The sequence below is a fragment of the Dipodomys ordii genome, unplaced genomic scaffold (genome assembly GCF_000151885.1).
Source record: "Dipodomys ordii isolate 6190 unplaced genomic scaffold, Dord_2.0 Scaffold1, whole genome shotgun sequence".
NCBI lineage: Eukaryota > Metazoa > Chordata > Mammalia > Rodentia > Heteromyidae > Dipodomys > Dipodomys ordii.
In genome coordinates, this window is record NW_012267217.1 from 58,196,094 (window position 1) to 58,211,735 (window position 15,642).

Here is a 15,642-nt window from a genome sequence, read left to right on the forward strand (position 1 = left end):
GCTACCAGCACAACTATGTTTATTGCAGAATTATTTACCTTTGCTAAGATATGGAACCAACCCAGAGGCCCCTCAGTAGATGAATGGATCAAGGAAATGTGGTATATTTATACAATGGAATTCTATGCTTCCATCAGAAAGAACCACACCACCCCATTTGTTAGGAAATGGAAAGCCTTGGAAAAAATTATATTAAGTAAAGTAAGCCAGGCCCCAAGAATCATAACTCCCATGGTTTCCCTTATTTTCAATAACTAGTATATGTCTGAGACAAGCAGAAAAGGTCAAAAGTTATGTACATATGGCCACATAAGATGATGCTAAGCAGAATGAACCCCAAGATAGAGACACAAGTGGTTTTATCTTTCTTGCTGTTGTTTTGAATGTACTTGTATGTACCATGTGATTCTTTGTTTCTTTTGTATGTTCTTCCCCCTATGGTATAACCCCTGTTATCACTGTATTTGATTCCAGTGCCCTGAATCTTGTATATACATTTTTCTAATTTGAGAAGGGAAGGGAAATAACAAAATGCTGAAATAAGAATATAGTTTGACCCATTGTAACAATGAGATGTACAAGACACTATGTTGAAAATGAACTTTTCAACTTTGGGGGGAGAGGGAAGAATTAGGAAGGGGAGAGGGAGTGATGGTAGGGGCAAAACAAAGGAGGAGGTAATAACACTCGATAGGAAATGTGCTCATTACCTTACTCATGTAACTGTAACCCCTCTGTACAGTATTTTTACAATAAAATATATATACAAAAAATACAATATGCATCCATACAGTAAGTAAATAAATAATAAATAACCTGGGTGGGGGGTTGCAGCACAGATAATTTTCAAAATGAATTTCTAAGGAAGTTATCACTAAGTGAAAATTAAGCCAAGTCCTGAAAGTTAAATAAGAAAAGGGCAGAGAAATGAAGGATGCTTGGAAAAAAACATTTGGTAGGGAAATCTTGATTGGAGAATACTGTTTCGTTTGAATTACTTAGAAATGAAGAGAAAAAACAGCACAACAAAAGAGAGAAAAGCAAGAAACAGGAAAAGGCTGTCTCTGTGCTATCTGGCTGAAGAGAGTGATGAGAGAACAGAACATGCCAAGATTTATCTTGATAACTCTGAGAATATGTGCTAGTCAGTTTGCCAGCAGGAGGACAAAGTATCTGAGGCAAGTAACTTAAAGGAAGACAGATGTAGTTGGCTTTATACTTTCACAAGGTCCAGTCCTTAGTAATGTGGTCCTTTCACTCTGGTTGTGTGCTGGTAGACAACATCATGCTAAGAGCATGCACCAGAAAGAGAAAGATAGGAGGGTTAGAGTCCTGATAACCTGCTTCATGGACTAGCCCACTGACCTATCCCCCTTCCTCTACACTTGGCTTCCAAAGGATTCCAGAATCTTAAAATACAGCCATGAGCTGGTGGTCAAGCCTTCAATTCATCAGTCTTTGTAGCAAACTTCCTAAGCATAGCAGAAGACTTTGCCAAGCTTTGATGAGGAAATGAAGTGTGTTTATGACATGGTCAGAATTAATTGTATTTAATCATTACAACTTTATAAGGGATATTTACACCAATGACCAAAAGCCAGATACTTTGGGACATAAAAGAGACATGTACATAGAGGTTTACATTTATGCACATATGAATTACATATGTTTGTACATTGATACATCATTTAAATACTCAAATATATATCAATGTATACTCAAATTTAAGTTAGAAAGTAGACTTGAAATTAAGTATCAGACCATTGCTCTAAATTATCATTAATCACAGTGTCTATAAATGGAAGTCTGACTTTTTAGTTAAAATTCCAGTCTGATACTGAGTGAGATATTTAAGAGGTGACGTGGGAGGTGGAAAGACTTACAAGGAGTAATCTGAGGACAAGAATCTGAGAATGACGCAGCCTGGGTAAATCATAATGTCCCTCTCATTTAATTTAAATATAAATTTAAAAGCCAAGTGCTGGTGGCTCATACCTGTAATCCTAGCTGCTCAGGAGTCTGAGATCTGAGGATTGTGATACAAAGCCAGCCTGGGCAGGACAGTCCTTGTGATTCTTATCTCCAATTAACCACCAGAAAGCCAGAAGGGGCACTGTGGCTCAAGTGGTAAAGTGTTAGCTTAAAGCTGAAAAGCTGAGAGACAGTGCCCAGGAACAGAGTTCAAGACCCATGCCAACAAAATAGGTAAATAAATACAAATTTAAAACTACAACCAGATAACAGTCTCTACCACTGTCAAAACTATTCTAATTAAGAAAGTCCAAGATTCATCAGTCCCAAGATTTCACCTAAGGCAAGGCTGGCTTCAGTCCCAGAGAGGAGATGTGGCTTCAAGTCTGCCCTTCAGGACATATGCCTGGCCCTGATCTCAACAATTTATTTTTCTCTGAAATTACTTTGGTAAATCATGGCTTCTAATTAATAGAAGCAAAAGCAGATTAAAATCAGTATGAGGCATTGGGCTTAAAATCAAGGTTTATACTCTTCCATTGACAAACAGGGCCTTTGTTTTTCCTGTGATTTGGGACTGCTAAGATCTTAGCTTCAAAATGTGCCAACAGGAGCCCTTCTTAGTTACAGAGATTTTTATGTGGATCAAGCCACTCTGGTCTGGATGAAACTATTTTCCTCCTCTGAATAAATAGAGTGGAAATGAGTTTAGATGTTAAACAACAACAACAAAACTAGTAGAATAAGTCAGTCATAAGTTGGCTACTGGGACCAAATTAAAATTATGCAAGAGAACAACAACAGAAAAATCCTTTCCATTACCCAAGCCAAGTATTCAGGAATGTGGAGTATATTATACAAGGATGACAGACTATATAACATCAAAAATTGAATTATAAACAAAAAAGTCTACATGTCTGTCACATGCTCATGGAAGAAAACTTCAGAATGCTCTTAGATGAGCCACTCATTTTTGAAAAGAAATATTTTCTGTATGTATTTGCAACCTACTTATACTTTTCCTTAGTTTGAGGAATGTTATTTCTCAAGATAAGGGGATTGTCTTTGATTAGCAAAAATATGATTGAATTTTCTACATTGACACACATAAATACATCCTTCATTCTTTTATTTTACTTAAATTGCATCTTACAATTAAAACTAATGTAATGAAAACATGCTTTATTTTTATTTATTTATTTAAAATAAGTTTTTTATAGTGAGAATACTGAACAGAGGGGGTAAAATTACATGAGCAAGGTAATGAGTACATTTCTTATTAAGCATTGTTGCCTCCTTTGCTTTTCCCCTACCATCCCTTCCCTCCCATCTCCACAACTACGCCCCCTCCCCATGCCTAAATTGTAAAGTTTATTTTTCAATATAGTGTCTTCTACATCTCATTATTGCAATGGGTCAACCTGTATCCCTATATAAACAGTTTTTTCCTTCTCCTCACCAAATTATACCAACATCAAATACAGTGAAAACAGGGGTTATACCATGGAGGAGGGACATAAAAAGCAAAAAAGAAATCATCTTATAAATATGTTAGAAACAATAGAAAGAAAGAAAAAAACATTTGAGTCTTTATCTTAGGGTTCATTTTGCCGAACATCAACTTATCTGAACGTTTCTGCTTGTCTCAGACATATACTAGTTATTGCAAATAAGGTAAACCATGGGAACTATGTTTCTTTGCTCATGTCTTACTTCACTTAATATAATTTTTCCAAGTCTTTCCATTTCCTAATGAATGGGGCAATGCCATTCTTTCTGATGGAGGCATAGAATTCCATTGTGTATATATACCACATTCTCTTGATCCATTCATCTATTGAGGGGCATCTGGGTTGGTTCCATATCTTAGCTATGGTAAATAATGCTGCAATAAACATAGTTGTGCCAGTAGCTTTAGTATGGTCTTGTTTGTGATCATTTGGGTAAATGCCCAAAAGTGGGATTGCTGGGTCATAGGGGAGCTCTATGTGGAGCCTTTTGAGGAACCTCCATACTACTTTCCAAAGTGGTTGAACAAGTTTACACTCCCACCAACAATGCAATAGGGTTCCCTTCTGTCCACATCCCCTCCAGCATCTGTTGTTCTTAGAGTTCTTGATTATAGCCATTCTAACTGGGGTGAGGTGGTATTTCAATGGTGTTTTGATTTGCATATCTTTTATGGCTCTAGAAGTTGAGCATTTCTTCATGTGTCTATTGGCCAGTTTCTCTTTAAGTGAAAAGGCTTTTTGTTTTTGTTTTGTCGTGGGACTTGAACTCTGGACTTAGGGACTGTCCCTGTGCTCTTCAGCTCAAGGTGAGCACTCTACTGCTTGAGCCACAGTGCTACTTCTGGTTTTCTAGTGGTTTATTGAAGATAAGAGTCTCATGGACTTTCCTGCCTGGGCTGGCTTTGAACTGTGATCCTCAGATCTCAGCCTCCTGAGTAGCTAGGATTACAGGCGTGAGCCACTGTCGCCTGGCGAAAAGCATGTTTTAAAATAAATTTATACTACAAATTTAAACTCCAACACTGAATAGCCAGAAAATTCCAACACCTAAAAGATTTGTTTTATAAGTTATATTTTTCAAAGTTAAGTCATTCAGTTATATGGATATACATGGTATATAAACCTAATATAGAAAGAAAGTAAAATATTGATCTCACAGTTCAATGAACATAAAATCTATATTTAGTTGGGCAATCATTCATTTTACAATTTCCTAGAGTTAGTGGCTTTTTTGTATTGGCACCATTAATTTTTATAGCACTGTGGTAAATACTGTGAAATGTATATAAAATCATATGTCCTCATTATGGTTTTTAATGTAGCCAAGGAAATTTTTATGGTGGCAATAATTGATCATACTATTATCTCTATGTGTTAAGCTCCTCAGATATCACAGACCATATGCTCATCTTATTGTATTCTTTAAAATTTTCACAATATTCTGTGAATAAAATCAGTATATTCTGAATTTTGAATTCAGAGAGGCTTAATGAAGTTAGGGTTGACTTTCTTAATACTACACGAATAATAATATGAGTATTGAACTAAGACTAAAGTAATTCATGGAAGACTATTCATAATATTTTGTTAAAAATAATTTAAAACACTCAAGTATATATTTATAAAACAAATACTGTAGAAAAATATATGATACAGACAAATTATTATTTTTTACAGTATGGCAACTTGAATTAGAGAACCTGTGTTCACAACAAGATTCTGGATTTGGAAAAATAGTTCAAATTCTATAGAATTAATTGGTATAATCTGAATAATAGAGTCTATAATTGTGTCGTGTATAGCAATGCATGAAACTTTCATAAACAGTCCCCTAGAACCTATTGTCTGATATATAATAAAATAATTACTGTGTTCTAACTATAATAGAATAAATTGTAATAAGAATAATTATCAATTATATCCTTATTATTGAAGCTATAGCTCTTTTAAAGAAGTTAACACATATCGATACAACTTTAGTGTGGGGGAAAAATGGTGCATGGCTTTGGAATTTTGTCCTGCTTCCTCTGTGATCTCAGATTCTTCCAAAGATCACAAACATTTCTGTCTTTACAGCCAGGACACTGACAAAAGATCATTGCCAGTGGCCTGTTATCTAGGGAACTGCAGGAATTCAGTTTCTGCAGAGTTGACTGCCCATGGGGTAGGAGAAATGCTTTAATAGTTAATCGGATTTTTCTTCCAACTTCTTTTCCTTAATATAATGTCCTCTTGGGTAGTAGCTAAATTACCTAAGCTTCTTTAGGGTGCTCAGCCCCATTTGTATTCTGTTGACACTTGCATCTTACTACATTTTTTCTCTCAAGATAGGAAATCAAATTGCTTGATAACTTCCTTCTTCATTAGGCAGAGATGCTATAAACAACAACTATTAGGAACTTAGATAACTATCTGAGGGCTTTGGAATATTTGGTCAGAGTGAGAAAGAGTTGTAAGCAGTGATGTAATAACTCAGCTCTTCCTAAGTGTTCAATATGTCTAGGATGATTAGAGGTCTGGATGCTATTACAGAAGTAAACCTTAAACTAGCTATGGCATTCATTGTATTAGTTCCTTACACTGAAGCAAGAGCCTAGTGCAGCAGCATCCTACCTACACAGGCAGGATGAGAGTTTAAATGGCATTTTAGAATCTCCTGGTTTCTTAAGTCCTGTGTAGGTGACATTGTTTTGAATGTCATTGTTACATTAAACTTTATGTCAACAAAGGGAGTTTTCTCCTGGGAATGATGTCTAAGACTCTGACTTAAGGACTGAGACAATGCTTACAATCATTAGACCTTGAGCACTTGATTCATTGTACAAGCTAATGTGATTTTCCCCTTTCCCGTTGCTTCATGATCTTCTTCATTTTTTTTCAAAGTCAAAGGGAGCTTAAAGGTGAAGATTTTTAATGTTTCTGATCTTCCCTTTGGCAGGCACAATATTTAATCTACTTTGATTGCTCTATCTGGATAGTTTTATTATTTTTTCATTGGCCCCTTGCCTTACCCGAACTTTGTTTTTTTTAATTTTTTTGCTACTTTTCACAAGTCTCATTCATGTTATCTTTCCTTATTTGCCTAAGGAAATGACACATTATGGAGTCCTTCATGGCTCTTTAAATCAGTGGAAAATAACTGAAAATCTTAACACCTATTCTAAGAACATCACAGATCTCCCATTCATTCATCAGGGAATAAATATCTACCATGACTGTCATTTTCCAGTCAGATTATCTCAATGATTTGGCAAAGACTGAGTCTGACAAGGAACTACTCGCTGCTGCCATGAAGATTATAGTTAAATTTGGAAAAGCAAAATAATGACACAGTCCCCTAGAAACTCACATAAACAAAATGAGAAGAAAGCAAGAAACTTATCCAAGATTGATAAGCTCATGAACTCTTCCATGACTTGTATGGAGGATTTCTATGAAGAGGGGGCATACATATTGAGATCTGAGTAACACAAAGGAGTCAGAGAGCTGGAGACCATCTCCAGCTCTCTGGTTGGTTGGCTTATGATTGTTTCACTCCATAAAAGTGTGACTTTGTTGAACATTCAGTAGAAAACATACCTTGAACTGTCAACTTATCCCTAGCTAGTGATATGTAAAACTGTCTTGTGATGCTTAGCAATGTAAGGAACCAATGATTCACAATCAGCCATTCAGTCAGGAGGGAAATGATGGATATATAATAGGATACTGTCTGGCTAAGTTTCATTGCTTGTAGGTTAGGTGTAATAAACACACTTTGATCTTACGATATTTTCAATTTTTTATGTTTTTATTGTGAAAATACTGTACAGAGAGGTTACAGTTACATGAACAAGGTAATGAGTACATTTCTTATCAAGCATTGTTGCCTCCTCCTTTGTTTTTCCCCTACCATCCCTTCCCTCCCAAAGGGGTTATTTATGTTATGTGTTAGGAGTGTTAAGGAGGTTAGGAGTGTTATAAAGGGGACATGATCATTCTTGGTATCAGGAACAAACTTGCGATACACAGAACAGAGAAATAATGAAAGAAACCTGTTTTGAGACCATTCCAAATAGTAGCCATTTTGCTAAGAGTTGTAAATGAACATATTCATTTTCACATTTAGTTCTTATAATCAGACCTATAAACATTTCCTTCTTGTAAAAGAAACAATGGTTTGAGCATACTAGATAGGACTATAATTTCCATCTCTCTGATTGCAGAATTTAATCTCTCTCAACTGCACTTTGGTATTTTTCTCCCACTTATTCTCTAATTTTTACTTCTTTTCAGTGATTGAAACTAATATTTTAACACACCCTCCAACTGGTATTGCCCCCTGTAAAATGGCTTCTCTCCAGGATGGACGCATTATCTCCAATTCTTTTCTCTGCTACTTCTGTATCTCAGCAAGGGATGCAAGGGCAGGTTTACCCTGAAAGCCTGCACTAGTATAGCCAAGCCAGTGCCTGCACACTGCCATCACTTCTGTCCCCTACAAGAGTAGGTCACACCTAATATGTTTCCTGTGTCTAAAGCAGGAAAATGATTTGGAAAATAGGTACTTTGCTGTCATGGAAATACCAAAATTAGAAAGTTGGAATAAACACTGTGAATAGAGGATTGTATTTTCTTGAGAAAGGTAACTGCCTACTTGGACAGATTTCTGATTTGCCCTGGGATAGCACTGGCCTCAATCTACAAACCCAGAAACTTCATCTTATCCGGTGTCACTGCAACTGAGCTCCAAAGAACTGTTGCATGAAGCCACAATTCGACCTTGCTAGATCCTAGTGAGACACTTGTTCATGTGTCTTGGTAATCAAAATTATTAAAATATCTCTTGGTGAATTTGATGTCAGAAAAGCAGCAAATGATTCATAAAAAATACAGAGGTGATGGATTCAGGCTCTTTCAGCCTCCTATGTTCAGCTCATTTCCACATTATAGTGGTAACAGATGACCAGAGATCCTGGGGTCAGAAGTCAGGGCCACCACATCGAACTCTGTGATTCTACTAGTGTTGCATTTTCTTTTTGGAGCAAGCAAGCTCTACTCAATATATCTCTTCCTTTATATGTGTTGATTATCCCGATTCTGATTTTAAGCCAGTTCTTTGGACCAGTCCTTTGTCAATCTTTTTTATATCTGTTTGCTGAATCATCCTGTGGTGATCTTATAATACTCAGGAATAATCTTGCTCCTTTAATTTTGAGAGTCTGCAAGAATACTTTTTGTATCCTCAGGGTACAATGTATATCCTAGTTCCATAAATATGATCATTACAAGATAGCCACATGCACCAGAAATTAATTTAGAAAAATTTTGTCAGTTATTTTTTATTTTAAAAAAGTCCACCCAAAAGGCCACAGCTTAAAACCACAACAGGGTATTTTTTTCTCATTACCCTATGAGGTTATTTTGCTTCTATGGGCCGTTCCTTTGTCCTATTCAACATTGGTTAGAATTATACTCCACTGGCAGTTGAAACATTGATAAACGTTTAATGCCAATGTCTGGGGCATCATTCTTTCCCATATGGCAACTTTGGAGGACTAGATTGGGTTTCTTCATAGTACATGGATTTAAGGGGTCTTATATATAAATTGGCTTTCAAGATAGAAAAATTGAAATTGAGTATTTTACTTTTGGCACATTCTGTTGATCAAGGCAAGTTAGAAGTCCTTTTTTTCTCTGATTCTGGGTGAGACAGTAGTAGAAAGCATATAGAAACCAGGCACTGGTGGCTCACACCTGTAATCCTAGCTACTCAGGAGGCTGAGATATGAGGATCATGATGCAAAGCCAGCTCGGGCAGGAAAGTCCATGAAACTCTTCTCTTCAATAAACCACCAGAAAACTGAAAGTGGTACTGTGGCTTAAGTGGTAGAGCGCTCGCCTTGAGCTGAAGAGCGCAGGGACAGTGCCCAGGTCCAGAGTTCAAGCCCCACGACTGACAAAAAAAAAAAAAAAGAATACAGAACAGGAAGGAAGAAATGGCTGTTTTACCTACAATATTTCCAGTAGGTAAAAATTTGACATGCTGTTCCCTAGAACTTTCACTGCATACTACATTAGCTTGAGATCTGAGATCTCATTATTTCTACAGTGCCCACATGTAATGAAGTTCCCTGGATGCAGACTCTTAGGCAGAAACTTGTTTTGTAGTTTCTCAAATGCAAAAGCTCTGAATAACAAACCAACTTATCTGCACTGCACAAGACTAACATACACTTCAAATCATGAGCCAGAAATCTACAATGTATAGTCTTGCTCAAAGAAATAAAGAGTTATGGCCCAAATGAGGAAAAGAACACAGAATTCACTGACCAATAACAACACAGAAGTCCATTTTGACACATGTGGCCCATTCTCCCCAAAGTGAGGGCTGAAGACTTGAATTGATGAAGAGTCAGTCCAGTTCTTATCTTGGGTTGTAGATGTCTGCAGTTCTTGACTTTTGTGCCTGGACTCTGGAATCTGCTTTACAAATCACTCTTTTTGGTCCATAAGGAATGGTACCACCTGCTTTCTGTGAGTAATTTTCTGGTACCCAATTTTTATTTTTGTTTGCTCAGTTTAAATTTTGGACTCTCTCTCTGGCACATTCAAGTTTGATGCCACCTTTATAAGTCTGTGGGCTTTCAATGAATCAATTTGTATTCAATTTCATCATATAGAAAATAGAACCAGGAATTTATTTGAGACAGTTTCCTTTGTACTTAGGAATATGGTTAGGGTATTATAAAATACCTATAAGATTCTTAAAAGCACCAGGTTCATGACCTGACATCTTTCAGAGTTCTCAATAATGATTTTATAGCTGTAAACTTAATTTGATTTTTTTTACCCCAAGGCCACATTTTACTGGTAAGAATCTGGATTTGACTTTTCCCCAAGGATTTTTTTAAGAAATCATTTACTGTCCAGATAAAGCATCTAGGGAAATACTGCCTTGGCTCTTTGCCTTCATTTCTGTTTGAGCACTGAATACTTCTTCTCCAGTATCTCTTTCAATTGCATTCTTTATAGCATGTAGCTAAAACAAGCAGGTTTATACTTTCTCATTCTTCTGGAACTCTCTTTAGGTAGATAACTTTATTAGACATGTCTTGGGATTTTGACATCACTATATGCAACCATCTTCTCCCATTTTGCCAAAGTGACAGGACAGTTTTCACTTTATCTCCATGTTGACACCAAAGATTACATTTACAAAACAAAATTATACTGTCATACTTGTGGTACCTGTTTGAAGTATGTGTAACTGAGTAATGAATTATCTCAAAAATAGAGATATGGAAAGCCATGGTTACATTGTTCCTAATTCTGTGAAACAAATTCAAGAGCAAACAGTAGCAATGGTCTTTCATTTATTCAAAATGTCATCTGGTATGACTCAAACCACTGGGGTCACAGTGACTGGGGCAGCTTCACTGAGCACATATGGCTTGAATTTTATTTTACCTTATTGATTTTGGTTATAACTTGTTTCACCAGAGCTAGCCTGGGCTCCATCAAAATGTGGTGATCTTGAGAGGTTTAACTTCTTGTTCCATGGTAGCTGGTTGCATTTCAAAAGCAGAGAAAACTGCAAGATTTAAGGGAGAAGAAAGAGGTTGTTTAGTATTCACCAAACACTTAAGGGCAGAGCACACCTGAAAGGCAGCTTCTATGCCTGACTTTGTATTCTTCTTTTCAAATTTATTTTGAATCTTCTTCTTTAACTTTTACCAAATTTACAGCAGCTTGAAACCTGGTCCTTTTTGTACATTATAGCACTTTCTTGTTCCTACTTTAAACAAACTCAGGGTATTTGCATTCCTTCACAAACATCTTAATTTTAAGAAAATGTGGATAGTATTGTGGGGCTTGTGACTGTGAAAATAAAAATATCCCTCAAAGCCTTGAATTGTGAGTTGTGAAAAGAGTTATTGTGAGCACAATTCTGCTAAAAGTGGGAAATGTGTCTGTCACCTTCAAAACCAGCCAGTTTGGAATCACACAATGTGGACACTATTTACCTATATTAGGCACACATTTCCCAGTTTACCACGTATCATAAACATCTAATTTGATACACAGACCTATGGTACTGCCTCAATAGCAAGGGCTCAGAATAGAACCTGGAATGTTACTTGACACTATGTACAAAATAATGGATAACATATAATGGCCCATTGCGTTTTGTTCAAAAGGGTATAAAGATTAATTGAAATGATCAGGTTTACTTCAAAAGTTCATTTGTTTCTTGATAATTTAGGCAATTGTGGTGGAGAATCTTTAATTTAACAGTTCTTCCAGTTCTGGGACTGTGTAGCTACTGAGTGTTTTCATGATAGGAAATGCTGGCCTCCGCTATGCTTCCTTTTCACCCCTTAGGTTAAGAACATTGACAGATATTACTTTTTTTTAATAAGAAAAATGTATTTCTGAAGGATAGGTTGACAAAGGACATGGTGAATTTCCAAAATTAACTGTGAAAGACAGATCAGCTAGGCATGACTGAAAGCTATGCCTAACCTTTGTGCTCACATATCTCGTTTCAAAAATGTCACTTGCTGCTTATTCGATGCTTCTGTCATTTTACTATTTTAAGGATCAAAATTTGTGTTCTGGAGCTGAACAGGAATTATTGCTTCTATCTTTGGACTTATTAGCAATAATTTGAAATTCTTTTAACAGCGATAAAAAATCACCATTTTTATTATGGTTGAATATGGTTCAATGTGGAAATTTGAATTGCAATTCTTTGTCTTTTCTTAGCAATGTTTCAGCTTCTATACTAAGCTCGAGACTATTTTGAGTGCCTTGAAAAGAAATTATATTTTTCAAATTATTTTTTTCTATATTTTTAAATTCTCAATAACTGAGATTAACATGGAATAAGTTATGGAATAGGGTTACCTAAAATTTTAAAATTTCCCTTATATAGGTAAGCTTGACCATATATGATATTTGAACACATTTGCATTGGGTTACCAAATGTTATATGGTAAGCAAAGAAAAAGTATTGGTTTCTGCTCTGATTTCTACTCATAGAGTCTCTATTCTGGATCCTACTTAGTTCCTTGAACACAGCATTCAGTGATTAGCGTTTTCTCAGAGTGTGAGTTAGTGAAGATTACAACTGTGGCTAAGGATGACTAAAAACAAATTTTGAAGAATTGGCTAAGTGAGGTTTTGCTCTTTTAAATCCTAAGGAAACTTTGTTCATTAGTGTATAGTTATACATAATTCCAACTCACACTTTGAGACATAATCTGTTGTTTTATTTATTTCAAAATCAGTAAAATTGATACCTACTTGGGCGGTACAGGGAAGGGCAAATGGCTGCCTGAGACACTCCTAAAGAAGAATTATCTAGATAATTTTTGCCCCATTATGTTCTCAGGCTTTTTACTTTGAACACTATAGGACTCCATTGCTGTAGCCCTTAGGAGAAAATGGCATCCAGTTTTTTTGTAGTAGGGGTTAAAAGAATCATCGAGATGCATTTTTTACCCTCTCTTCAAAAAGCTATTTGATGAGTACAATTACCATCATGCATACAATGGAACAGAGTAAATCACCAATCACCTGGCAAAAATGAAATATATAGCAAAATGAATTATATGCTACTAGAGTACATAATTGTTTTCCCCTTGTTGAAGGTGTGATTAATGAATAGTGCAGCCACCTTCCTTCTCCTGCAGGGTATTTTTAAAAAGCTTGTATGTCATTAAGTTACGCTATATGGTAAAAAAAAAAAAATAGATGTTTCCTAATTTGTGCTGGAGATTCCTCTCTTTAGGCTGAAAATCATAAAGAAGGCTGATTACTTCCTCAAGATTTGTACCAATAAGCTGCCCTGTCAAATCACATTGTATGCTACCAACTAGCCTAAGTAACTACATTGCATAATGGCGATGATTGTTATAATCATATATCAACACAATGGGAAAATGGGATAATAACAAGACTCCTGAACTTTCCCTGCATTTTAAATGATGAATTCCACATGAAGACATTTGTCTGTTTGTTTCACCCTACCGAATAGTGTCAGGTGTTATATTCTGTCAAATGGGGCCTTCCAGTCAGGGCAGTGGGATGCGCTGAAACACATATCTGCTATGAGTTTCCAGCAGATATTCTCAAAGCGTCTGTATCATTCTTTAGTGTATTCTCTTTTAAAACTCTAAGGAGTTCTGATGTGTCAGTGGAACACAGCTAGTAAATTTATCCCAAGGTATCCTGTAAACAGAAACAGAAACACCAAAATCAACAATCCTGTGGATTGAGAGATTAACATCAGTATCCCACAAACTATCAGATGTATTATCATAGAAGGTGTTTATTTGAATCGTGACAGAGATTTAGTATGCCTAGCAGGCTAAGGGATTTGTATCCTAAATGAAAGCAAGATTTGGTCATGTCTGATAGCCACATTAGTAAGAGAGCTCAGTCTCCGTGGCACTTGGGGAACATCTGGACTAATAGATGCTTCCCCCCCCCAATGTGTTACTTAATTCCTACAAGCTAATTTACCTTAAGTTTGCGGAAGTTTACATTGAGAAATTTTTAGGCAGCCGGGCAATGGTGGGTGATGCTTGTCATCTTCGCAGCTCAGGAGGCTGAGATTTGAGAGCTCTTCAAATCCAGCCCAGGCAGAAAGTCAGAAGTCAAAGGAAGAAAGTCAGAAGTCACGGAAGTGGCTCAAGTGGTAGAGTGCCCGCTTTGAGCAAAGAAAGCAAGGGAGAGGGCGAGGTTCTGAGTTCAGGCCCGCGGCTTTCACACAGTCACAGGAAACTCTCAGGCAGGAGAGAAGGGTAGGTAGTTCTGACTTAAAATAGGAGTCTATGAGCACGAGATCCGTTAGTGCAACTAGCAATGAGAATTCCCCTGGTCTGGTCACCAGAATTTCCTAGAGGATATGTGTGATGCCCAGGCTGATATATATATATATAGGGTATATGATCATATATATATCATATATGATATCATATGATCTATGATCATATATGATGTCATATATGATATATATGATATATATACTATAGATCATATAATATATAACACAACATATTATATATATGATATATATATATATATCATATATATATAATCTAAACCTCAGGTCTACGTGGCAGGAGCCCCAGGCAAAGCCTTCATGGCCGCCTTTCCTACCCTATTCATCCATTTTCCTCCTCCCCCCTTTCTTTCAGTGTCCGCCAAACCCAGACCGCACAGTGATGAGTACTCCAAGAAGATCCCTCCTCCCAAGCCCAAGCGGAACCCCAACACGCAGCTGAGCACCTCCTTCGACGAAACCTACATCCGGAGGCCGGGCCCGCGGAGGACCTCGCTGCCGCGCGAGTGCTCGCTGTCGCAGGTGGGCAGCCCCTCGCCGGCGGCGGGCGGGGAGGGCCCGGACCAGGAGGAGGAGCCCGTGTACATCGAGATGGTGGGCAACATCCTGCGAGACTTCCGGCGGGACGACGACGAGCCGAGCGAGGCCGTCTACGAGGAGATGAAGTACCCGCTGTTCGACGACGCGGGCCATGACCCGCGCTGGGACCCGCGCTGGGATCCGGAGCGCCACAGCTGCTCTTCCCAGTGCGCCACGCCCACCGTGCCCGACGTGGACGCGGCCCGGGCCGCCGCGGGGCCCCCGCCGGGCGCCACCCCCAAGGCGCCGCTCTGCGACATCCCCCCGCCCTTCCCCAACCTGCTGTCGCACCGGCCCCCGCTGCTGGTGTTCCCCCCGGCCCCCGCGCACTGCTCCCCCAACTCCGACGAGTCCCCGCTCACCCCGCTGGAGGTCACCAAGCTCCCCGTGTTGGAGAACGTGTCCTACCTGAAGCAGGCCGCGGGCTCGTCGCCCTCCTCCGCGCTGCCGGCGCCCCACGCCCACAAGCCCGAGAAGGACCCGCCGGGGGCCGCGCCGGGCCCGGCGGCCTCCGCCTCCTCCTCGGCCATGGCCCCGTCGTCGGTGGTGCTGTCGTCGTCGTCCTCCTCCTCGTCCTCCTCCCCGCCGCCGCCGCCCCCCTGCACGCTGTACCGCGCCCAGTCTCCCCACGGGTACCCCAAGAGCCACTCCCCGTCCCCGTCCCCCGTGAGCATGGGCCGGTCGCTGACGCCCCTGAGCCTCAAGCGGCTCCCGGCCTACGACGCCGCCGTGCACTCGGCGGCCGGCCTG

At 38.7% G+C, this 15,642-nt stretch overlaps 1 protein-coding gene across 1 annotated transcript in view; it reads left to right on the plus strand.

Moving 5' to 3' along the window:
- The window catches only part of Nyap2 (neuronal tyrosine-phosphorylated phosphoinositide-3-kinase adaptor 2), a 201,332-nt gene that overhangs the window by 126,223 nt on the left and 59,467 nt on the right, over window positions 1-15,642 (plus strand). Inside the window, exon 3 of the mRNA XM_013037915.1 lies at window positions 14,669-15,635. Coding sequence (XP_012893369.1) covers window positions 14,669-15,635 — 967 coding nt within the window. The remainder of the gene's footprint in view (window positions 1-14,668; window positions 15,636-15,642) is intronic.